This window comes from Ailuropoda melanoleuca, chromosome 5 (genome assembly GCF_002007445.2).
Source record: "Ailuropoda melanoleuca isolate Jingjing chromosome 5, ASM200744v2, whole genome shotgun sequence".
Classification (NCBI taxonomy): domain Eukaryota; kingdom Metazoa; phylum Chordata; class Mammalia; order Carnivora; family Ursidae; genus Ailuropoda; species Ailuropoda melanoleuca.
In genome coordinates this window covers 57,070,128-57,096,423 of record NC_048222.1, presented here as the reverse complement: position 1 = coordinate 57,096,423, position 26,296 = coordinate 57,070,128, and the positions used below count along the sequence as shown (strand labels likewise).

At 41.6% G+C, this 26,296-nt stretch overlaps 1 protein-coding gene across 2 annotated transcripts in view; it reads right to left on the bottom strand.

Annotated features, from left to right (window-relative positions):
* FBN1 (fibrillin 1) overlaps positions 1 to 7,445 on the bottom strand; it is a 225,443-nt gene extending 217,998 nt beyond the window's left edge. For both annotated transcript variants that reach the window (XM_002917548.4, XM_034661014.1), the window contains exons 1-2: positions 7,283 to 7,445; positions 6,308 to 6,652 (exon numbers count right to left, since the gene is read on the bottom strand). In XM_002917548.4, coding sequence (XP_002917594.1) covers positions 6,308 to 6,471 — 164 coding nt within the window. In that variant the 5' untranslated portion in view covers positions 6,472 to 6,652; positions 7,283 to 7,445. The remainder of the gene's footprint in view (positions 1 to 6,307; positions 6,653 to 7,282) is intronic.
* Between the last annotated feature and the right edge of the window lie 18,851 nt (positions 7,446 to 26,296).

Below are 26,296 nucleotides of genomic sequence, written 5' to 3'. Positions count from 1 at the left end.
AGACCAGATTTTCCAACACTTACTAGTGTATGTCCCCACAGGAATTACTGAAACTCTGCATCCCTCACTCTCCTCACATATTAAATGGGCAAGCAGGTATAATCTTCCTCATAAAGAAGTTATACATTAAATGAATTAATGTATGTAAATTGTACTACTGAGTGATATATCAGAGCTTGCTAATCTTTACCATCATTATTGCAATTACGTAAAAATTACATTATATTAATGGCTCTGAGGTAAAAAAAAAAAAAAAAGAAAGAAAGAAAGAAAGAAAGAAAGAAAGAAAGAAAGAAAGAAAGAAACAGGAAGAATTAAATAACTTGGCATGTTGGTAAAAACTTAACACACATACTGGTTTCCCCTGAAAAGAGAAACATCTCTTGCAACTCTAGTCTGAGAGTAAGTTTTCACACGGGACATGACAACAAGAGATTCTGAATGAATGACATCATGAGGAACGACATGTCCCACTCAGAGACATGGGCAACGCAGAAGGAGGGTACCTGTGATGGTTACCTGCCACTCTCTGTGAAAGTTCAAGGTATAATGCTAAAATATAATATATGTGCCATCCAAAGACCCCACCAACACTGACATTCTATAATTCCTTCTGTGTTTTATTAGTGTCTTTGTAGAAATGTTAGAGAAATTTTCTTGTTTGACTAATATTAGTATATTATTAACCATTCTTGGGATGTGTGAACCAGCATGAAGGAAAATTAGGACTTTTAAGCGGAGTTTACCTAAGTCTTAGTCCTGCATTCTTGACCAGTGGAATGAAAAACCAAAGCCATAACTAAAATTACTAGAGAAAGAAAATTTAATGTTAAGAGTTTGTCTTTAAAACTCAACCTTTGTGCGCCTCAGCTCTTACAGCTGTAAAAGCTAATAAAAGACCCATCCCATAGAGATGTTGTGAGCCTCAAATGAGTTATCATATAGAAACCGCCTAGAGTAGCACCTGGCACATAAATGTCATCTGAAAGTACCTATCGCTGCTACAATTATTGCTGTTATTTGTTCTTACCTAATCCTATACCCCATGCCATCTGCCACCTTGCCACTGACTCCTGGTTCCCATGATGCATCTGATTGTCCTACCAAATATGAAGCTCCCACAGGCTACAGGCTGGGTGTCCCTGGCATTCCACAGAGCTGAATTCGGGCTGGCATTCAATCAAGGCTTCCTGAATTAATGAACTCTTTGAAATCCCATCTAATGATCAGTTAGTGTTAAAATGCTTTTGATAGGATTCTTGCCTTTGATGATTTTGTAATCTAATGGGAATATCAAACTTAACAAGGCCTGCCATATAATTCAGCCTGTTATATTAATTGATTTCAGCTTTCTCAAAAAAATTTCATGGAAAAAAATTCTAAGTTGCTTGAAGAGGCCCATTTGTTGGGTTAGTTTCTAGAAGCTAAGACATTAGTAGAGTTTATTTCTATTTCAAGAAAACATTTAAAATCTTATTTTCACATTATAAACAAAGGCTAAACTTCATAAATTGGTTGTTTGGTTTATTGTAAGAAAAAGCAAACAAACTCTCTGTAAATGCACTATTAACTTCTTCAGTATTTTGCTTGATAAGCGTCATTGGCATAATACTCTAATCTTTTTAAGCATCAGCTACACAAGACAACAAAGAATGTTTCAATTGTTCTTTAAAATTCCTAATAAGCTTGGAAGGATGTCTGTACATCCATTTCCATCAGCTTCAACCTCATCTCACCGTAGGCTGATGTATGTTTTAATTAATTTGTGATACCAACAACTTAGGCATTTTTGTAAACAACCTCTGTCTTAAATGCTACAAAATGAGTCACACAAATATATACTTTGTCTCCATCTTCTCATTTAAAATGTGCAATTGCTAAAAACTTCTATTTAAGAATATCTTTTGAGGGGGGCACCTGGATGGCTCAGTCAGTTAAGTATCTGCCTTCAGCTCAGGTCATGATCTTGAGGTCCTGAGGACCAGCCCTGCGTCAGGCTCCCTGCTCCACAGGGAGTCTGCTGCTCCCTCTCCCTCTGCCCCTTTTCCCACTCACTCACACACACTTGCACTCTCTCTCACTCTCTAATAAATAAATAAAATCTTTTTTAAAAAGAGTACCTTTTTTTAAATGATTTTGCAATATTTTAACCTAACCTTTTCACTAAATACAAGGACAAACCACACCACTGCAGGAGTCTTTTCCCCGTATTTAATTATTAACCTACCTGACTTCAGATGAAGTCTTAAAGTCGTCTTTATAAAATAAATGGACTTCATAAACTCTACAGAACTTTTTCTGTGTTCCCTGTTAAAGCTCTTTATTTTAATAACAGACTTCTGTGTAATTAATCCCTTGGAGTTTGCCGTCATATAATCTACCCTGTGTATGAACGGTTCCACGTGTATTTTTCTGGTAACAAGACCTCTGGAAAAAATAAACAAATAAACAAAGACCAAAAAGAAAATCACACACAAGGACACAAATTGTGTGAAATATACCCCATCTCATACACTTATAAACCAGGCAACAAGGACAGAAATTCTCAATCCATCTTATCAGAGATTTTGGAAAAAGGGGTTTCACTCCAAAGAATTTTTTCCCTTTGACAGAAAACTGTAATATTTCCTTATTTGGGAGCTAAAGCATTAAGGCAATCTTAAATAAATGATTCCTAACTGCTGCTATTCAAGTAGAGCTGTGTCGTTTGTTTGTTTTTCAACTGAATTATCTCCCACAGTTTTTGCCTAATCACAGAAGTTAAGAATTCAGCTGAGAAAAATTCCTGTGAACTGAAATTTGAACAATAAAGCTAGGATCTTATTATTTCTCATAAAGTCACTTCACACATGTTAAGCAGTGCCCAGTCAAAGGAAAACTACTATACATTTATTATTTGAAAACATTTTTGAAACTTGCAAAATTTTCATTTCAAAATACAGAAAAATGTAATTTTTGCAGAGTGAATGGGGACCACACTCATTCCATAAAAAAAGGATTTCCTGTAAAAACAGAAATTGGCAATTTAGTCTAAGAAAACACAGTGAAAGCTGGGAAGAAACTTGAGGATGCTTAAATTTCCACTGTGGAACAACTTCTGCTGCCCAGTGGGAAGGGGAAAAAAAAAAAAAAACACCTGCAACAGGATGGGAGGAGAAGACAAGCTAGGACTACACTCCCGGAGAGGGAAAAATGAGGCAGGTCCCTACTCTGTGAAGCAGGGGTGCTGATGGGAAAGGAATATATATCCCAAGAAGGATAATATCAAGGCAAACTCTGCAGTCACCTGTCACATCAGAGAAAGACAAGAAGGCAGTATTTGTGGAAGAGATGAGACCAGTGCACGGTGGACACTGGTGAGTTTGGGGCACCTTTTAACTAGAGGAAATATTAGTGAGGCACTGAAAGTTGCTGCCACCAACTGGGCATCAGGCAGACTTGGGGTTACAAATCACTTTCACTTCATAAACTGTGCATTTCCATCAAAATGGTAAACAGGCTTTACTGTAGTCAGAGAGGTTAGTTTTGAAGCTGGTAATATTTTAACTAGCAAAAAAATAGAAATTTTAAGCAATAACTGGAAAAACATTACACACAACTGCTTTTCCTGATGATTTATACAGCAGGGCATGGCTAAAAGACTTATTCATGTGAGACTGTAATAGCAATAAGCAGAGAGAATACCTTTTAAATGCTATTCAAATTCAAAATCAGAATTGGTACTTGTTTAAAATCTATGGGAAAACCTTTCATCCAGAGAGTCCACATTTATTAATTTGTGCCACATATAAATTTGCACATGTACACACACAGGCATGTAGAATTTGGGAGTAGCAAAAAAAAAAAAAATTAACATAATCAAGAGATCCATCATTAGGGAACTATTCTAGCCACATTATGGGATTCTATACACCAAGAAAATGCACATGTTACATCCATAAGAATTAAAAGTTGGATGCATGAAAGATATATAGAAGTGAGCAAGGTTCAGAACAGTATGTACAGTATATTGCATGTATTAAATAGGACACATGCTATACATACACATACACATGTATATGTATATATATGTATTCGTATATACATATAGATGCCTATAATATGTCTACAAAAATATACATGAAAATGGTGTCTGAGAGGTAAGAGGGAAATTTTTTTAATTGCATATCCTTTTAAATTATATTTTTATCTCCCTATATATATATATATGACCTTATAGATCACATGAGAATTCTAAAAATAAAAACCTTAATATTGTAAAAAATTCATTATTATATTAGTATATGACATATTGCACTGTAGATGTTTATAATTATTTTTTAAATCTTTATATATATATATGTAAAATCTTACAGATAATGTGAGTGAGGCACACTCATAATTACTGTTCTACTAATAACACCTTTTTAGGAATAGTTTGCAATAGTGTAACATATGTGTTTGTGACCAAAAACTATGAGGAACACAGAGGTGTTTCCCTATAATCATAAAAAAAGTAAAACCCAAGAGAAATGAGTGCTAGTGTAAGTAAAATTAGGGACATTCTGTAAGCAACAAAGTAAAGCTTAGTTTCTGTTTTCACATTGAGTTGGTGCTTCCTGAGGAAACAACACTGGTTGGTGATAGCACATAGAGATGAGACAAATGTCTGGTGGGGCCTAACGTCTCCCTGCAGACTTTCATCCACAAAATTAAATCCCACTTCCACTCTTTCTATAGAGGCAATGCCATCAAGCTTAGCTATTAAGATAATATACATAGCAGAAATATATATTTTTTAAGGAAAAATGCTAGACCAACTCAGGTCCTTTGAAGAACATATGAAAATCAGGGTCTCCGTTCATCTGTTGAACTTGCTTGCATGGGCCTTGCACACAACAATGAATGTCTGCTGCCTGATCAGAATCAGGCTTAACATGATAAGCAAATTTCCTTTCCAACACTGTTGGAGTCCTGGATTTATTTTCCACAAAGGCCAAGATGGAACTAAATTAATCATAACTATTTCCTGGGGCCAGAAAATCATGCATATTTTACCACAGCCCAAGCACTTGGCCCTGACCATCACCTTGTCCCTCCCTGGTCTAGACCAAGACTCAAAAACTGGTCCATTCAGTTTACTGCACTTTTTCTTCCTGTACCTGGGCCATACAAACAAAAATTTTACTCCATATATATAGTTAAAACAGCCTATAACAAAAAGGAATAAAGGAAATGTTCAGCCACAAAATCAGATTGGACACCAACACCTGGTGACTCAGGATCATATAATCAAGCTACAGAATTACTCAAAAAGGATGCAACAATGAGAATGAAAAGAACTTAATAGAAAACCTCTGTGTATGCATACTGTTTGGGTTCATTTAACAGACTCCTCCAAGGAGATAAAATGGATCATTTACAGTTTATCCTGCTGCTTCTACGGAGGCTTGAATTTAAACAATCTCACAAAGACAGATTTTTCTTTCAATATGAACAATTTTAAGGAAAATGCATTCTCATCCTTCAATTCAGGGAACTGACAGTCCTTATACGGTCAACCTGCCTAATTTAAATATTTCCTGCTGAAACATTTCCTGTAATAGGGACGTACGAAGCCAGTGAACTGCTCAATTGCATGTACATAACACATACACCACTGGTTAAAAACACCCCTGTTAAGGCCAGCCACAGAAGCATTACTACCGCAATGAAATGAAGAGCCCCTTACAACCCGAAAGAACCCAAATTCTCAAAACATTTGCCCTGCTTTGCCTCCAGGGTAGACATCAGAAAGGCAGTATCAACCGAAAACTCAGTCCCTAATTTAACAAGCATAACGCAGAGGAGAGCCAACCCTTGACTGTGTCTTCCCTGACTCTGTCATTAGAATTCCTTTCTTTCCTTGCTCCCTTACCAATAGAGCATCTGCAAAGGTGCCCACAAGGCAAGCACTTTCCCCTAAACACAACCGGAATTGGTATGAAAGGAAAGGAACGGGCTTCTCTCCGTCTCTCAGTCGCAGCTCCTCCCCTTCTTCCTCAAAGAACCCTTCTCGCCTCCAAAAATCGGCCTCGACAATGGCCCAAGATTCCTTTTAACCATGACATAGCCTCTAAAGCAGAAATCTTTAAAGAGCAGAAGCAAAGTGGTGTAGCCTCAAACGGGGCGAGGGCTGGACACCCCTCGCACTTCTAAAGTGCCCCCAGGAGATCTTGTCAAGGATTCCCGCTGTGGAGAATCGACCCTGTCAGTTCCCTCTGGATCTTGATACTCGGGAGAATAGGGAGGGTAGACCCACACCAAAGGAGCTGGCCCGTTCCATTACCCTTTAAGCGCGTCGTGTCCTCCGCCACCTCTTCTCTTGGCCCGGCTGGCTCTGGTTTCCTTCACGTTCCCAGCCTCCAAATTGGCGTCCGCCCCATGGCTCGTGTAGGACGCTAAGAGCACGGTAAATCCCAGGACGACCTCCAGCAGCCCTCCTCGCCGCATGATGCCGAGCGGCCGCGGGCTCCCGCCGCCTCTTGCTGCGCCCCGGGCTCAATCCGCGGCCGCCGCTGCGCCCTGAAGCGCGCCGCGCCGCCGGGGTCCCGCTCTCCCGCCGCCCGTCCCCCGGGCCGGGCTCCTCCCGCCTTCTCCAGGCGCTGCTCGCACTTCAGGCGGCCCCTGCCAGCTGCAACAGACAAATCGCCGAAGCGGGGGAGACGTTCAGGGCATCGGGATGCTGAAGCCTTGGGGTCCCCATTCCCGAGCCCAGCCCGAGCGCCGCCTGAGCGTGGCGCAGTTACTTTGGGTAAGTGAAGACCGTTTGGTCCACAGCTGGCGGAAAAGCCCAGGCCCCCACCAGCCGCGGCCCCAGCCAACCTCTCGGCCTCCCGGACGCCGCCTGAAAAGCGCGCCGCAGAGTACCCATGTCCCTAGCGGTTCTAAACCCCGGGGCCAGTTCGCTGGGTTTATTTTTTTAAATGGCACGAAATGCGCGCAATGCGCGCTTGAACGCCCCAGCTTCCCTGACTGTCCTCTCCGCCAAGCCGCGGGGCTGGAAGCCCGCCGCGCCGTCCCCGGCCGGCTCCGGGCGCTGCCACCGCCCCCCGAGCATCTGACGCGGAGCCCGGTACCGGGAGTCCCGGGCCAGGAAGCTGTCAGGCAGGGGAGGGCCAGCGCCAGCTGTGGACGTTCCGGGACAGCCCCTCACCCAGTCCCTGTCCCTGCCCTCAGCGCGGCGCAAACGCAAAAGCCTCCGTGGCTGCAGCTCCAGCCCCGGTGGCCGCCCGACCCCTGTCGGGACCCTGGCTGCACCCACTGGAGAAGCGGCAGCTCCGGCTCCCGAGGCGGCGGCAGCTGTTCCTCGGTCCTGGCCGCGGCAGCCGCTGCCCCGCTCCGCCCGCAACTGTCCCAGCTGTGGCCGCCTGTCCGCCTGTGGCACCCACAGTCTCTGCCGCGGCTCCCGCGGCCCCCTCCTTTCCCCACCTCTTCAAGTATCGTCTGCGCAGCGGTTTCTCGCGAGAGAAATACTTTTTTAAAAAAAAGAAAGAAAAAGAAAATGACACCCCCTCCTACATCCCCCTCATCGCCACCCCACCCCTCGGCCCCATCCATCCTCCCTTTCCACTCCCCTTTGCCAGCCGCCGCCTCGGAGCGGGGGCCTCCCTCGCTCGCAGGATTAGCGCAGTTGGGAGGAGGCAGAGGTGATCAGGTTCTGCCCGGCCTGGGATTTTTCGTTTTGGGGTGAGGAGCTGGGGGAATGGGAAGAAGCGGAGTAGCGGTTTAGCTCTCTCTGCCGCTGGGAGGTCTAGACCCGAGATTAGCCTCTCCCGTGATCTGGGAAGCCGCGGGCGCGGAAAGCTGTGCCACCTGCACCAAGAACGCGCGTTGGAGACAGCGGCCCCAGAGGCCCCGACGACCCCAGCGCAAGGGGAGAGGCGTCCTCGCTCCCCGCGCCTCCCCGGCGCCGCCTCACTGCGCCTCTCCCGCCGGGCACACAGCGGAGACCGGAGCCCCGGAGGCTGGGGCAGGGCGCGTCGCGGGCCCCGGCACGGGTAGCTGCAGGGGCTGGTGTGAGGGTGTGGAAGGGGTCTCCACCACTGCCACTTGCCCCCTGGGCGTCGAGTGCCCACTCGAGGCACTGCTCTTCTGAGGCTCAGAGGTCAAGCCACCCGGGCTGATCCAAGATGCTGCAAGTGCCTGAGTGGGATCCCTCTGACTCAGAGGCCTGTGAATGTTGGAAGCTGAGATTTGGGATGGGGGTGGTGAAGGCATGGTCCTCCTGCCCAGCCTACAGCTAACTAAGATTGGGCTTCTCCTAGACAATTCTAGTTCACTTTCCCCAAACACACACACACACACACACACACACACACACACACACACACACCACAGACTGCCTCTCCAGGACAACCAAGGCACAGTAACTTTGGAGAATACAGCATTTATGGCATCCCTATATGGATAAGGCCCAGTGTTGCTTATACTCTATAAAGGCTTAGGAGGTTAGGAGGGCAGGAAATCACACCCTGGCCCCAGCTACTGGAACTGGAGACCCCAGAAAATCCCCGTTTAGCAGCCACAGCTGTCAAGCCAGAAGTAAGAGCTCAGCACAAACAGGAATCCTGTTGAAGGGGGCTTTCCTTATTTGCAATTGTTTGTGCCTAGATAATAGGGTATAGGGACCTGGGCAAGTTATATAACCTCTTTCCAATTGCCAGATGTAAATAATAATGTTGACCACACAGTTATCATGGCAATGATGAGTCTGATGAACAATAACAAGTGAAAGATGAAGAGAGTGAAAATGTCAAAAATATGAGCCCATTTAAAGTCATAGTTCTTAGAAGTATGTGGTAGCTTAAGGTCTCACCTGTAAAACTTCTCTTAGCAGATTTATGAATTGGAGGCTTGGTCACACACTCTTGGTTGACATTCATCCGAGATGTAATTTACCTGTGTACCAATTGGTGCATGATTGAACCTGGCTCCTTGGTGAGCAAGACAGAAGTGTGTTTTCCCTAACACAACAGATAGTCTATAGGGAAACTTGACTTGAAAAAATAATGACCCAATTGTTAAATGCCAAGAGGAAGGAATATTGAATGCTTGCTTAGAGGATATATAACAGGCATATTTGACTTAGGTTGGGACTGATCAGGGAAGGTTTTCTTCCCTGGAAGGAAGTGACACGTAACTAGACTTAACTTACCGTAGTGGCTCTCAACCCTGGCCATACAGAATGACCTGGAACCTTAAAAAAAAATAAAATCTGACAGCATGAACCAGCCCCTGGAGTTCTGATTTAAATAGCCTTGGGTAGAACCTTGATGTGGGCATTTTTTTAAAAAAAGCTCTCCACGTACCTAAAGGTAAAGAGTTGTTCAGACCAGGAAAAGCATCTGAGCAGAGGAATCATGGCTCAGGAGAAGCAGGGTTGTTGGAGATCCAGGAAGGCCCCACGGTATTCTGGACTATTCTTCACCCTCTGAGGAATCTGGAAACTCTGCCCACTTTCCCTACACTCCAGCAGCATGTGAGACACTGTAATCTCTCTTAGACTCTTCCACTCGGCGACATGTTGCCCAGCAGCAACTGAACACAGGCTTTTCTAAGGCTTTTGCCCACAAAACAAAAAGCAAAACTTGGTGCCCTGTAAGCCCCCTTCTAACATTTCTGAACATTTCTATTAGGTACTCCTAATAGAACTCCAAACTGCCTTCCCGGGTTTTACCCCTAAGGGGGAGATTTAGATTAAAGCTCGCTTCTGGCCTTTGCCCTTTTTTTCCTCCTCTTTTTCCCTTGGCCCCCTCCTTCAGTAGAGCAAAGACTTTCTACGACCTCTTCATATTGGTTGGGAGCTCTACCCCCCACAAACTGCCCTTTTTGGGCAATAAGTCTCATGGCTTAACCATAGGACATAACAGGGAAAAAAACTGATCCCTGGAAGAGAAATGCACTTTTAAATACGTAAGAAATATGTAAGAAATAGTCCCATTATCTGGAGCAGCATGTTAACAATCACAAAATTTGGTAACAAATACAGAAAATCATGTCTTTGCAATAAGATTTTCTTGACGCCAGCTAATCCAGGAGCCACCTCTCTTTAAACTTATCACAGTTTATAACACTGTTTGTAAAATAAGTCCGCAGGCTAGACGGAATTCCCTTGTTCCTCCTCTTCATTGAAAGGTTCTACCCATTGTATCAAATTCCTCCTTGTTTGTGAGGAATTTTTGCTCTCTCTTGTTTGAACTTCATTGCACCTAACTGAATCATTCAATTAATAAGTATTAATTGTAATATATAATTATAGTATGCTTACTGTGTGTCAGCACTATGTTAGGCACTGACAATTAGAATATTTATATATTGTTTGGGTGAGCTATAATTTTTTTCTGTAATTATTGTACTTATTCTCCCTAGCTGGATTATGGATCCTTAAGGACAAGGCTGTACTCCTTATTCAAGGAAATTTGTACAGTGTCCTGAAAACTGTTACAAAAGATAACTACTTTGTTGGCTGCTGTTTGATCATTTAATCTTCTGGCATTTTTGCTTCCAGACCACCCTCATTAGTCTGTATCTACTGAATAAATATCTGTGTCAGCAGTCTCTGTCTATAAGAAAACTAACTCTGGATAATTTAAACAAACAAAAAATTGCTTAATGTATTATCAGGTTATGAGATGGCTCATTGAACCTGATTCTGGAATAAAATGGAACTAATACAGTTCTGGGTAGAGGCAGCAAAAACAAATGGTGAACCTCTTCCAGGTAATACAGTGTAGGTGATCAATTCCAACCATTTTAGTCCTTCTGCCACCTCTCTTAGCGTTCAAATTCAAAGGCTAGGGTCTAATTGCCTGGCTAGTTTAAGGAACTGGCCCACAATCCCACTCGGGATGATGGAGCAACCTGATGCTTGGTCCTAACAAGCATGCCATGGGAGACTGGTTACTCCGTAAAGGATGACCACAACACTATTACCCAAAACTGGGGGCATTGATGCTTGTCTCTCTCTCTCTCTCTCACACACACACACACACACACAATGTCCGAATGTCGCCTGTACCACCACCTCAAGAGCTTTCAAGGACGTTTAGAGGTTACTGAGATAAAGCATTTCCAAGAGCCTAAGAAGAATACTTTAAAATTAGATTCTAGGTCTCTTATTGAAAACTAAAGCATTACTTTGTGAAATGAGTTAACTAGTCTCATGAAGCCCCAGTTCTCTCCGTTGATGGCAAATAGATCCTTCATAATACAATCAGTCATAGTATCAAAAACTAGCCTTGGGGGCACCTGGGTGGCTCAGTCGTTAAGCATCTGCCTTTGGCTCAGGGCGTGATCCCAGAGTCCTGGGATGGAGCCCCACATCAGGCTCCTCTGCTGGGAACCTGCTTCTTCCTCTCCCACTCCCCCTGTCTATGTTCCCTCTCTTGCTGGCTGTCTCTCTCTCTCTGTCAAATAAATAAAATCTTTAAAAAACAAAAACTAGCTTTGGCCTCAGACTGGAATACCACTCACATTGTAGAATTTTGAAGTTACAAAAAGAGAATGCATATATGACAGCTACCAGAAACCATACCTACTTATATCAGAAAAACAATACCAAATCACATACATCATCTCATTTAATCGTCACCACAACTTTTATGGTAGATTGAAAAATATGAGCACAATAATTCTTATCATCTTCCATCAAGAAGTGGAGACTGTTGGGCACCTGGGTGGCTCAGTCAGTTAAGCGTCTGCCTTCAGCTCAGGTTGTGATCCTAGTGTCCTGGGATCAAGCCCCGCATAGGTCTCCCTGCTCAGCAGGGAGTCTGCTTCTCCTTCCCCCACTCTAGTGCTCTCGCTCACTCGTTCTCTCTCTCCCTCTCAAATAAATAAAATCTTTAAAAAAAAAAGAAGAGGAAAAGGAAGAAGAAGAAGAAGAGGAGGAGGAGGAAGTGGAGACCATTTCCCAACTGTTTCCCTTTGAATCTGAGTTGGTCTAGAGGCTTTCCTTAACCAAGAGATATATGTGGAAGTAACACCGTACGGCTTCCAAGGCTAGGCCTTAAGAGATGTCAAAGCTTCCCTTTCTTTTGCCATGAGATGTGAGGGTAAACGTTGGCCTGAAGATGTGAGGCCCTGAGATGGCCGTGCCTTGAAAACGTCCAGGATGGGGTAACCTGGGTGGCTCAGCTGGTTAAGCAACTGCCTTCTGCTCAGGTCGTGATCCTGGGGTCCCGGGATTGAGTTCCACGTTGATCTCCTTGCTCAGCAGGGAGTCTGCCCCTCCATCTGCCTCTCTTCCCACTTACTCTCTCAATCTCTCTCTCTCTCACACACACACACACGCACACACACATAAATAAATAAAACCTTAAAAAAAAAAAGGAAAAGAAAAAGTCCAGGATGAGAAACTATGTCTCAGCTAAGCGGAGACCCTCACCAAGTTGCCAGTCAAACGCAGCTACGATTGTGAATCCAGTAGATCAGCAGAAGAATTGCCCAGTGAACTCACAGAATAAAAATATCATTGTAGGTTTAAGCCTCTTAATCATTAGGGTGGTCTATTGTACAGGAATAGATAACTAATACAAACTTAGGAGGGAAAATATTGTCTCAATTTTAACAGATAAATAAATTCACATTCAGAAAAGTCAAGAAACTCGCTTACATTCATAAAACTAGTACTAGAGGCAGGGCTAGGTTCAGAACCATGCCTTTGACAACAAGTCAAGGGTACTTTTCATTTCATCACCACTACCTTGCCCATCTGCCACAAAAATGCCAGTCAAGTTCTAGGGCTCGTGGAGATGGGAGCCACTCCCACTGACCCATAACACATAGTATTACTACAGATAATTCATTCCTTGAGCTTACTGCAGTCTGAATGTACCCCGCTTCCTATGTGAGAGCTCCATTTGCTCCATGCTACAGTCACTAAGATCTCCCCAGGAAACGAAGGGATCATAACAGCTGCTCTAGTCAACTTCCCTGTGTCTCTGCTTCAGTTTCTAGTTCCTACTCACATCAGGTGAACACAGCAGATGTTCAGTGAATAGTTGTGAATGCACAGATGAATACATTAACTTCCTTTGAAGATGGTGTTACGATGGCAACTTAAAAACCTCACCCATTCTCCCTTAGCACTCTGTGTGTTGAGGAAAGCCTTAAGCCTCCCAGCTAGTGATGGAGCCCTGCCACGTCACATTGCCTGGCTGTGCTTTAGGCCTTCTGTCTTGGGAGGTAATAAAAATGAGTGGGTCTTGGCTGTGAAAAAGAACTAAGGTAGAGTTAAGTTGTCTGCTTGCTAGCAGAGTACTTCTACATGTGTCCCATTTGTTATTATTATTGTTTTGTTGTTGTTTAGTTCGTGTATTCATTTAACCAAATTCAGTTGAAAGTCAGGCACAGTATGCCAGCCATGGCCAGGAGCTGAGGATTTGACTCTGAAGGAGCTGCCGTATCTGCCTGTGAGAATCACAAGGTCTAGAGCATTGGAAGAGACCCCTTTAGTGACAGCTACCCTTTCGTAAGCCTGGGTTATGAAGCACTGTGTTCAGTGGGAAGTTAGTAATGTTCTTCCCATTTTACAGTTTTAGAGAGTTTGAGTTTAGGGAATGGCGGTTTAAGTTGACATAGATAGATACTCCTTTTAAGGAAAATTTGTACATGTTTGTGTCTGTATTTACACTCGGGCCCCTAAAAATTCCTGCTTCAATGTAAAATTCTGGCTTTGTGAGGGGGAAAGTGAAAAAGAAAAAAAAAAACTTTAAAATGTATGCATGCTAGAGAAGGAATGTGATTTTTTTTTCATTTTAATTATTTTCAGAGGTTTTATTGTAGAAATATTTGAGCTATTTAAAGAAAAAGGCATTTTTTGTAAGTATTTTCCCATAATCCCACCACACTCACACAATTGTTTTTATTTTTTTTTGCTTCCCTCTCTAGTCTGTGTCCATATGGTGTAATTTACACAGTCTAACCGAGGTGTGTGTGTGTGTGTGTGTAGTTTTGTGTTCTGCCAAGCAGGGAAGAGAATTTGTTCAGCACTGCAGTGTTGAATCTTCACATCTTGCAGATGCGGTTCCTGGGTGAGGTTTGCCTAGCTGTACTTCAGGCAGAAAGCATGTACAACTGTTACATTATGTTATTGAAATAATTTTCATTACCTCAATCCCCCAAAGCAAACAGTTCCTCCCCACCCAAAACAAAAGCTCTGCTTCCCAGACTTCATTTCATCTGTGTTTGCCATGAGTTCTGTGACCCACCCTGGTATTCCCTGTCATTTTTTTTTTTTCTACCAGACATAACGGATACCAGCCCAGAAGCAGAGGGGAATAGAGAAAAGGCCTGGACAACAAGAAAGGACAGAACATTGTATCCACCACAAATTAAAAACACCTTCTCTCTCAGCTCCGTTCAGCAGCATTTGCCAAACACCAGCTCCATGCTCCACACTACGGTAGACCCTGCAGGAGCCACCATAACGTGTCAGCACTGGGTCCTCCCGGAAGGGTTACACCCTCTCTCAAGAGAGAGACATCAACTGTCTATAGCAAAGGTCAGCAACCTTTCCATAAAATTATAGTCACTAAATATTTTAGGCTTTGTGGGCAGAGCGCCGAAAGAAAGCAAATTTGAACAAAATTTACTGACAAAAATTAATATTTACGAACACTGAATTTAAATATCATGTAATATTCACATGAAACAAAATACTAGTCCTCTCGTTTTTCAATAATTTAAAAGTTCAATAACCATTCTCAGCCTGCAGGCCGTATAAAAACAGGCAGTGGGATGAGATTAGGCCCATGGGCCGCCGTGGTTTGCCAACCCCTGATGAATAAGACAAAAGCATGCACAGGAAGCGGCTGGGGATTAGCCTGCAAAATGGGCGGCACCAAGACAGAAGTCGGGGGAGGAGAGAGGTGGGGTGGGGTGCGGTGGGCTTGTCCAGTCAGGAAGACTTAATGGAAGAGATGGGATTTGAGCAAAGCCTTGAAGGGAGGGTAGGATTTGGCTGCCTGAAATAGTCTGGGAGAACATTCCAGCGGAACCGAAGAGCATGAGACAAAGGCACACAGGGAGGAAAGATCATGGGCCACAGGAGACTATGAGGTGTTTCCCCATCCTTCACTGTGACATACCTCGAGCTCTCCAAGCCTTCGTGACACGCCTTGGGCCGGGTACTGATGGAGGGGAGGGGATCTATGGGCTTGTGGGAGGAGGGCTTTAAATGACCATGATTAATCATGTTATATGAGTATTTACAATATTCATCACCCAAACTTTTTGGAAACACTGAGATCCATCGGATCAGTAGTTTAAAATTGATAGAGGACAAACTAGACTTTATTTTTCTTCATCAGGAGACGGTTCAGGTTTCAATTAGTCACCTATTTTAAGGAATTTCTGTGGACAACTAATTTTTCTCAGGATCTTAATAATATTCTAATCATACCAGGAAATGCCACATGCCCTAACCCAAATTTTCATGGCCAATCTCAAGGTTTGAATTGAGTTAGAAATGACAAGTAGCTTTGCTTAGTGACATTTATTTTTTCCTACAGGTTTTTGTTTTTACTTTCAATCTGAATTTTCTCTAAGAAGTTAGTAGTTAGTGGATACTAGTAAATAGTGGATACCTTATGAAAAAAATGTTCTTCCTGGCTGACTTTATCGATCCAAATGATTTCACCTCCTGCTCATAAAATGCTACTAACTCCCAGATCTGTATCTCTAGGCCAGATATCTCCCTAGAGGTTCAAATTTAGCTGCCCAAGTTCCTGCTGGGTCTCCACCTCACCCTCCCACAAGCTGGGCAGCAGCCTCCAAGATCATCCCCAAAGATCTCCACCTCTTGATACTCATGCCCTTGGGTGATCTCCTCCCCTTGAGTGTGGGCTAGACCTAGTGACTCACTTCTAGCAGCTAGAGGGTGGCAGAGGTGTTGAGATGTCACTTGTGATATTAAGTTACAGAAAGACTCTTGGATTCCATCTTGCTTGCCCTTTCCTGTTCTCCTGCTTGCTTACGTTGCTGGAAGCAGCTGCTGTGTTCTGAGCTGCTCTATAGAGAGGCCCTTTGGTAAGGAACCAAGAGACCCCAACAGCCAGCAAAGACGTAAGGCCCTCAGTACAACAGTCCTGGATGAACCCACTTCTGCTAACAACCATGGGTGAGCCTGGAAGCCTTCCACTGAGACCACAACTCCAGCCAACAACTTGATTGCAGCTGCAAGAGACCTAGAGCACAAGGCACACAGCTGAGCAGTGCCCACAGAGACGCACAGAAATGGAGATAATAAACGTGTGGTGCTTGCAGCCACTAAATTTTGAGCTAATTCATTCCAGAGAAATAGATAACTGATATATCAGCAAACTCCCTAAACCTGTTCCTTCCCCTGAATTCTCTATTTCTATTGACAGGACTGCCATGCATCCACTCACCTATGCTGACAATGGGTTTACTAAACATCCTTCATTTGTGTTTCTTATATCTACAAAAGCTCAAATGTTTTTGTATTTTTCAATCACAATCAACATGACTTAGTAAGCTTAAAATTTGACTCCTGTGAGTCCCATCTGGAAATCAAGCCATTTGTGCTACATAACATGCTGCAGCAGGAAATTTCTCTATTTCTACATGATTTTCTGCTAGCAACAATATTAATGGCATCATACTAGGTAACTTTCCACAGATAATCAACCCCTGGGAAGTGTCTAGTGTGATAGAATGGGAGAAAGGAGAGTCTGGGAAACTCTAGAAAACGATGCCTGTAGCTTGAACGTCAACCACAGAAATAGGGATGGGACAAGCATGGGATTAGAAGACACATGTGGGTCCTGGTCTGGGCTTCACTCCTAATCTGCTGTGTTCTTGGCAACTCGCTTTTTTTCTAGGAGCCTCAGTTTCCTCTTCAAGAAAATGAGGGCATTAAATTTCAGCAGAAAGCAGAGCCATGGGTGGGTTGCTTCAAGATGAACTAAGAAGCTTGTCAAATTTCAGATTCCCGTCCCTAATACTCACACCATGCTGATTCAGTAGGTCTGAGATGTGGCCTAGGAATCTGTATTTCTAAAGTGACCAGCTCCCTAAAGTATATCCAGGTAAAGAAATCCTTAACTTTACCCTCTCAAAGGAAATTTACAATTCTAGTGCTGTGATTGCCAAGTAGTTTCTATTTTATGCCAGTTCTACTTTGCAGGTACTTTATAAAACATACAAGAAATTAAAAACGTATAGGATGATTTTGTGTATGTGCATATATGCATAAAGGGGTTCTATGCACAATTTCCAATGTGTGTGGGGTTGGGGTTTCCCCACAACACCAAGGAGCAGTTCTTAGACACCAGGTAGGTGTCCCATCATTCAACTCAGTTCTGACACTATCTACTAGATATAGCCTCATATTCCACAGTCTAAGGACTCAGTCTCATGAGGTTGCCCTCCATTTGAGACACCAATCACACACCCGCTTTGTTATCTTCTGACCAACCAACTACAGACAGGAGATTCCAACAACAGGTTAAGGGCTCACTCCTACAAGACTGCCCCTCCCCTTCAGGTGCCAATCTCAAGTCCAGGTTGTCACCTGTATCTCTGACCTAACAGCTATAAATCAGACGTTCCCATTACCCTCCTTGGATATAATTAACCTGCTACAGTAGCTCACAACTCAGAGAAACAGTCTACTTACTAGATGACAGGTTTATTATAAAAACAGATAACTTGGGAACAGCAAGATGGAAGAGATGCGTGGGATAGGGGGCAGAGCTTCTATGCTATTTCGGAGTGCACCACTCTCCCTAAATCTAAACATGTTCACCAGTCTGGAACCTCTCCAAATCCTCTCCATTTTTTGTCTTTTTATGGAAGCTTCATTACATAGGCATGACTGATTAATTCATTGGCCATTGGTGATTGATTCAACCTCCAGCCCATTTCCTCTCCCCCAGGAATCAGGGGTTGGGACTGGCATAGAAATACCCCTCTATTCATGGTTGGTTCCGCCAGCTCCCATCCTTAGGTGATTTCTGAAAGTCATCTTATTAACATAAACCCAATTGTGGTGGAAAAGGACCTGTTATGAGTAACAAGACACCCATTTACCTTTTTGGCTCTGAAGCTTTTCAGGAACTGAGGAGAAGAGGCCAACTATTATGAAAGAAGATGCTCCCACTGCTCTCATCACTCAGGAAATTCCAAGAGTTTTGGAAGCAATGAGCCAGGAACTGTGGACAAAGACCAAATATATATATATATAAGAAATATATTTTGGTAACCTGAATGACAAAATATATATTTCCTATAAATCATGAAATCCCATTTTCTCCCATTATATCTTCTTTCAAAACCCTACTGGATCTCCTTGCAGAGTGACAGGGACACATGCACCTTACTGGGATACCCACTGGAGACCATGACAAGTCTACTGGAATTGGGTGAAGAGAGGCACAAAGGTCCAGGAATACCAAAGACAAACAGGTTAGCAGGTGGGTTTCTTATATTCACAGTACTGCTTGGTATTGCATGGAATCATCCGAAGTAAAAGATATTGGCCCAAAAGAACTTACAGATGAGAGTGTGTGTGTGTGTGTGTGTGTGCATGAAGAAGGTGGTGAGTTTGATGCTTGTTACGTGTGGCAGTTCTAAAGGCAGCTCAGCTGAGCTGGAGTAGCCAGTAGGCAAAGGAGATGCAGAGGATTGTTTTGGAGAGACTGGAGGTTTAGACTGGTGAGCACCTGTAAGAAATTATATTTACCAGGTAATTAAAATTGCATTTTCCTATAGTTTAGAGTTTTGATTTCTAATAAACATGCAAATCAACGTGGAAGGGATAACCCTATTGTTAATCAGCTTTTGTCCTTTGAGTTTCGGATATATTCTTGGGAACAGATTCTGATAGGAATTTCGAGTAACTATAGAGGAACGGAGGGATACCCTCTAAATACCAGAAACAGACTCTGCTCCTGGCAAATGCGAGGAGAAAAAAAACCTTCAAACCTCCATTTGTAGTCAGAATTTTGGGAATGACTAAGAAACTACACTCATGTATTGCATTTACTTCTGGATGATTTGTGAATGATAAATATTATAACTGCATGTGGATACTCAAATGACATCAATTAAAGAAAGCTTTGCAAAATGTTTTTTTATTTTTTTAAGAGAGGACAATTATTAAAACCTGTCTCCAGTGTTTATAGTAGCATTATCAACAATAACCAAGTTATGGAAAGAGCCCAATGCCCGTTGACTAATAAATGGATAAAGATGTGATAAATATATATACACAATGGAATATTACTCAGCCATCGAAAAGAATGAAATCTTGCTATTTGCAACAATGTGATGGAGCTAGAGAGCATTATGCTGAGTGAAATTAGTCAGTCAGAGAAAGACGAAGACCATATGATTTCAGGGGCGCCTGGGTGGCTCAGTTGTTAAGCGTCTGCCTTCAGCTCAGGTCATGATCCCAGGGTCCTGGGATCAAGCCCCACATCAGGCTCCCTGCCCGGCGGGAAGCCTGCTTCTCCCTCTCCACTCCCCCCGCTTGTGTTCCCTCTCTTATTGTCTCTCTCTCTGTGTCAAATAAATAAAAAATCTTTAAAAAAAAAAAAAGACCATATGATTTCACTTGTGTGGAATTTAAGAAGCAAAACAAATGAATATGGGGGGAGGGGGAAGAGAGGCAAACCAAGAAAAAGACTCCTAACTATAGAGAACAAACTGAGGGTCCCTGGAGGGGAGGTGGGTTAGGAGATGGGTTAAGCAGATGATGGGGATTAAGGAGGGCACTTGTGATGAACACTGAACGTTGTATGTAAGTGCTGTATCACTGAATTCTACACCTGAAACGAATACATATACTGTATATTAACTGGAATTTAAATAAAAATTTGGAAAAAAATAAAAATCTTAAAAAATCAAAATAAAACCTGTTTATAATCTGCAATAACAAATTTACATTTCCAGAGTTAAATCTGCAGCTCTTGACTTAAGATTTGAGAATGCTTTAGAATTACTCTCTTGATCGCTGGGTATAGAGATTACTTAAAAATTTTTTTTAATTAAAATTTTAAAAAATGTGTTTTCTCTTCCAAAGTCGATAATACTATTCTATGCCAAGAGCTTCTCTTCTGCACCTATGCACCCATCCTCCAGTTGCTGGGAATGTTAACTGCTGACAGTGCATAGCTGCATCCATAACTAACATTACCTTGACCACAGGGAAGCACGCAGCCCAAGGTGACACATCCTTCCCAGGATATAGTCCAATATTTTCCACATTCCTAAAAGCCTGTTATGGATAATATAAATTCAGCACTCTTCAAATAAAAGGAAAGAAGACACAAATTACCACTATCAGGAATAAAAGAGGGGACATTATTAAAAATCCCACAGACATTAAAAGGTAATCATGAATAAATTCATGCCGATGAATTTGACAAAGTAAATGAAATGGAAAAATTTCTTGAAAGGCATAAATTATGAAACTGATATGTAAGTAATAGAAAACTTTAAGAGACTTTACAGCTATTAAATAAATTCACAATTAAAAATATTCCTACAAGGAAAATGTCATGTACAAATAGCTTCATTGGTATATTTTATCAAACATTTATAAGAGAAATATTAACAATCCTACAAAAACTCATTCAGAAAAAAAAAAAAGAGGAGCAAATACCAAACAAACACATTACAAGAAAATATAGGACAGGTCAATATTCTTTAGAATTGTGGGGACAATAATCTTCAACAAAATTTTAGTAAATTGAACCAAGCAATATATAGACGGGAAAATGTATTATGAACAAGTGGAGTTTATCCCAAGAATGTAAAGTTGGTTTGACATTCAAAAATCAATGTAGGGGCAACTGGGTGGCTCAGTCAGTTGAGCATCAAACTCTTGATTTAGGCTCAGGTTCTTACCTCAGAGTCATGAGATCAAGCCCTGCATTGGGCTCTGCACTCAGCATGGAGCCCGCTTGAGTTTCTCTCCCTGTGCTCCTACCCCCACTCTTTCTCTCATAAATAAATAAATAAATAAATAAATAAATAAATAAATAAATAAATGTTTTTGAAAAATCATTGTAAATCTCCATTATTTTTTTAATTATTTTTTTAAAGATTTTATTTATTTATTAGAGAGAGAGAGCCAGCGAGAGAGGGAACACAAGCAGGGGGAGTGGGAGAGGAAGAAGCAGGCTCCCAGCTGAGGAGCCCCCGACGGGGCTTGATCCCAGAACACTGGGATCACGCAGGCCCTGAACTGAAGGCAGCCGCTTAATGACTGAGCCACCCAGGCGCCCCTGTAAATCTCCATATTAATAGATTAAAAGAGAACACCCATATGCTTGTCTCAAGAGATACAGAAAAAGCATTTAACAAAATTAAACACTAAACTATTATAAAAGCTTTCAGCAAACTAGGAATATAAGGGAATGTCCTGATGAAGGGGATCTATGAAAAAAACTACACTAACATCACCTTTAATGGTGAAAAACAAAATACCATTACCTTTATATAACAAACAAGGGGAGAATAATTGATCTCATCACTTGTATTCAACATTGTGCTGGGAGTTGCAACCAATGTTATTAGGTAAGAAAAAGAAATGAAAGACAAACAGACTGGAGATAGAGAAGTAAAACTGCCACAGACAAAATGATCATGTATATAAAATATACTAAAAATCCACAAATAAGTGACTGCAACAATAAAGTAAATTCAGCAAGGGCACAGGGCACAGGTCATTATACAAAAAGATCATTATAATTCTACTTGCAAACAAAAAATATTGTAAAATTGATTTAAAAAAATTTTTTAAACAATGCTGTTGGGAACTGTACCTTTAGTTTGGCTGAATAACCTCTTATTGGACCCTTCTACCATAACAATAAATTCTGGAGGAAAAAAAAAACATAAAAACTAAACAAACAATAATAACAATAAAATTATCTAATGACTGGAACGTGAACAAGAGCAGGTTCTGGAGGGAAAATGACACCTAAATGAAGGAAATGGCACAGGGTGTATACTCTGTTTCTTACAACTCTAAGTCTGAAGACAGACTGCAACAAGCATTGTGTAGGGTGACTAAAACTTTAAGAGAAAAGTCAGTCTTTCAGGACTAAAGAAAAGAATACAAAGTCTGGAGCAACTCAGTTGCAAAAAATGAGAGTGGAATCCCAAAAGGAGAGCACAGAGGTGGGGAGCTACAAATTTTGTGTATATACTCATCCCATATATCTTCCAAACCCTTGAATTTGCATCGGTGGACAGACTGCAACCAACGCAGTTAAGGATACAAGAACTGAGCTGCAATTTGAACTACTACCCAAGAGACAGAGTCCATAGTTTGAGCCCAGCAAAGTTAATTGCCTGTTAAATCAAACAAACCACAACTCTCTCTGGAGAAATACAATAAAATTCAAAGTCTTCACAACTTAAAATTTGCAATATCCAGGATACAATCCAAAATATTCAACACAAAGAAACAGAAAAATGCAAGCAATTTTCAGGAGAAAAGACAATCAGTAGAGATAAACCCTGAGATGTTCCAGATGTTGGAATTAGCAGACAAGAAATTTTAAAGCAGGTACTATAATTCTGATCAGTGAAGTAAAGGAAAACATGCCCATAATGAAAAGGCAGAGAAATAGAAACTATAACAAAGAACCAAAAAAAAAAATTGAAAACTGGTAAATATATGAAACTAAAAATGTACTGGATGAGGTTAACAACAGAATTGAGATGATAGAGAATAGAGTCAAGAAACTTGAATATTAATCAGTAGAAATTCATCCAATATAAAAATCACAGGAAAAAAGACTGGAAAAAAATTAACAGAGCCTGAAGAATTTACCTTATCGTCTAACATACATGTATTTGAAATTATGTAAGGAGAACAGAGAGAGAAGAAACCAGAAAAATTATTGAATAATAGTGACCACAAATTTTCCTATTTTGGAGAAGGTAATATTTACTGATTGAAGGTAATCAGGAAATCTCAAGAAGAATAAATATGAAGAAAACTATGCTGATACTGCAGAAAAGCAAAGATAAAGAGAAAATATATTTTCCAAATTTTCTAAAAGATTTTATTTATTTATATATATCTTTATAATATATATACAATATATTAGAGAGAGAGAACACCTGAGCAGAGGGAGCAGCAGGCAGAGGGAGAGGGAGAAGCAGTCCCCGCTGAGCAGGGAGCCTGATGCAGGCCTTGATCCCAGGACCCTGAGATCATGACCTGAGCAGAAGGCAGATGNTTCGACAGAGATAGAGACAGCCAGCGAGAGAGGGAACACAAGCAGGGGGAGTGGGAGAGGAAGAAGCAGGCTCATAGCAGAGGGAGCCTGACGTGGGGCTCAATCCCATAACGCCGGGATCACGCCCTGAGCCGAAGGCAGACGCCTAACCGCTGTGCCACCCAGGTGCCCCAGAGAAAATCTTAAAAGGAGATACAGAAATGACACATCATGTACCAGGAAACAATGACACAAGTGAATATTGACCTCTTATCAGAAACAATGAAAGCAAGAAAAATCTGGGATAATATCTTTAGAGTGCTGAAACAAATGAAATCATTAGTCCCAAAGTCTATATCCAGCAAAAATACCTTCCAAGACCAAATAAACACATTTTTGTTTAATAAATCATTTAAAAAACTATCAAAAATATGAAATACATAGGAATAAACTGAATAAAATGTGAAATATCCATACACTAAAATCATAAAATATTACTAAAATAAAGACCTAAATAAATGGGAAGATATCAATTTATATATCGAAAGACTCCATATTGGTAAGTCAGTGCTTCTTAAGTTGGCCTAGAGATGTACAGCCTATAAACATAATCCCAATTAAAATTCTAATAGAGTTTTATTCAAAAATTGAAAGACTGATTCAAAATTTTTAGGGAAAATACAAAGGACTCAGAATAGCCAAAGGAATTTCCTGTTCAGTAATTTTATCAATTGCTGAGAGTGGGGTATTGAAATCCCCAGCTGTAACTGTGGAAGTGCCTAACTCTCCTTTCAGCCTAGTGGTCACTGGCACTGCCTCCTTATTTCCTGTGGCTTCTGGGTGGGCGTGCGGACGCAGGCGACCACTGTATTCTGTAGACACTGCCCTGGCATAGAAATCAGAGCACCGTGCGCTTCCACTGGGCAGGAAATGGAAGAACAGCTTCCTACTCAGCCCTGCTGACACCCAGTGCAGGGACTGGAGAACATAGTTTGTTTTTGTGGGGTAGGGGAGAGGGGTGTGTTTTTTCCATTGGTGTTTGGATGGAGTAGGGCTGGCATTACCTAAAATATTTTGTTGTTAGGCCATCCTTTTCCCAAACTTTGGCCAGGGGGAACAGAGTTACTTGTTATTTACTTGCCAGGGGAAGGTTGGGAGCTGTTTGTTTCTGTACCTGTTGACCGTCTGGGTTGGAGATTTCTGCAGCTCCTGGTTCAAGATATAGGAGAGGCTATAGGGAAACCCAGAAACTCACCGCCTTATTCTTCCTTAAGTCCTGAGGTCCCTAGGAAGTGCATCTTCTTTTTTCTACCTTCCAGAGACTTCCTAAGCTCATGGTTCTGTTAAATGCACAAGGATTTAACCTAAAGGATACAAACTAAAGAATTTTTAGTTGTAAGAGGAAGGAGCTGGGAGGAATGGAGCTTCACGTTTAGGTGAACCAGTTCATTTGAAACAAATCACAAAGTTAAAGGACTTACACTATAACTAAGTAATCAAGACATTGTGGTCCTGGTGACAGGATAGTTCATGGATCAATGAAATAAATTAGAGAGTCCAGAAGCAGACGCACATGTATACAAGCCATTGATTTTTGATCTAAGTGCCAAGGTAAATCAATGAAGAAAGGACAGTCTTCTCAATAAATGATGTTGTAAAACTGATAGCCATATGATAAAAGTAAGCTTTGAACTTTATCTAACACTACATAAAAATCTTAAAAGGGACCTATGTAAAAGATAAAAATTTTAACATTTTAGATTAAAAATATAGAGAAATATATCTGTGATCTTTGGCTAGGCAAAGATCTTTTTAGATAGGGAAAACAAAAGCAAAGAAAAAAAATGATGAATTGACTTCATCAAAACTAAAAACAGCAAAGACACTATTAAGAAAAGGCAAAGGGAGAAATGGTTGTAATAGATACCTGACATTGGACTTACATCAAAATATATAATGAACTTCTACAACTCAATAAGAAAACAACCCATTTTTTAAAAATGAACACGGTATTTAAATTTCACAAAGGATTATATAAATAGCACATGCAAATATGTTCAATATCATTAGTTATCAAAGAAATGCAAATTAGAACCACAATGAGATCACTATACACTGGAGGACCTAATTAGTTTTATTGATAAGCAACCCTGTGAGACAGGGCTAATCCTGCAGCCAATATGATACAGCGACACAGATTTGGGATCTGTAACTTCCAAGACCAACAAGGCCCGAAAGCTCCAAAGAATATAGAAGAAATATCTAGGTAAGCCTCAGTTCCAGATGGCACATACTCCACTCCTTAATCTCTATAGAGCTTCTAGTGATGAGATACATACAATCCAGCAGCTGAAACAGACAGAAATTAACTGTCCTTTTTAGACCTGCCTACTCCATGGAAACCAGAACATAGTGTTCTTTTCTCATCACTTCAGCTCTTTTGGCTGCTTCTCAGAAACCAATAAGTAAATGAACATGAAAAAGAAACTATTTTTTTCATATACAGGTTGCCCTCCTTCTCTGAAAGTAGAGCATTCCTATGAAACTTCTCCAAAGCTGAAATGGTGTACAACAAAGAAGCAATCACCATTAACTTATACAGAAAAAAATTTGAGCATTCCCAGACCCGAAAAATAACTTCTTAGGCTTTTCTGATATTTCAGGACACATCTTGCTAGCAGATGCACAAAATAAATTGAGATAAAGCACAGATGCTCACAGACACATTTCAAAGCTATGGCAACTTGATGCTGAGATGCTGGGTGTAGTTCCCAGGAAAGGAGTTTGGCAGTACCACTGTCGCTGCTGGGGGTGTGCTGCCTCTATAATGGCTTACTACAAAGCAAACGCTGAACACTGTTTTTGCTTTTCACCTTTTTTCATAAAAGCGAAAATCCTAAGGGGTGCCTGGGTAGCTCAGTCTGTTGAGTGACCAACTCTTGGTTTCAGCTCAGGTCATGATTTCATGGGTAATGGGATCAAGCCCCAAGATGGGCTCCATGCTCAGCCGGGGGTGGGGAGGGTCTGCTTGAAGATTCTCTCCTTCTGCCCCTCCCCCCAACACTCGTGGGCTA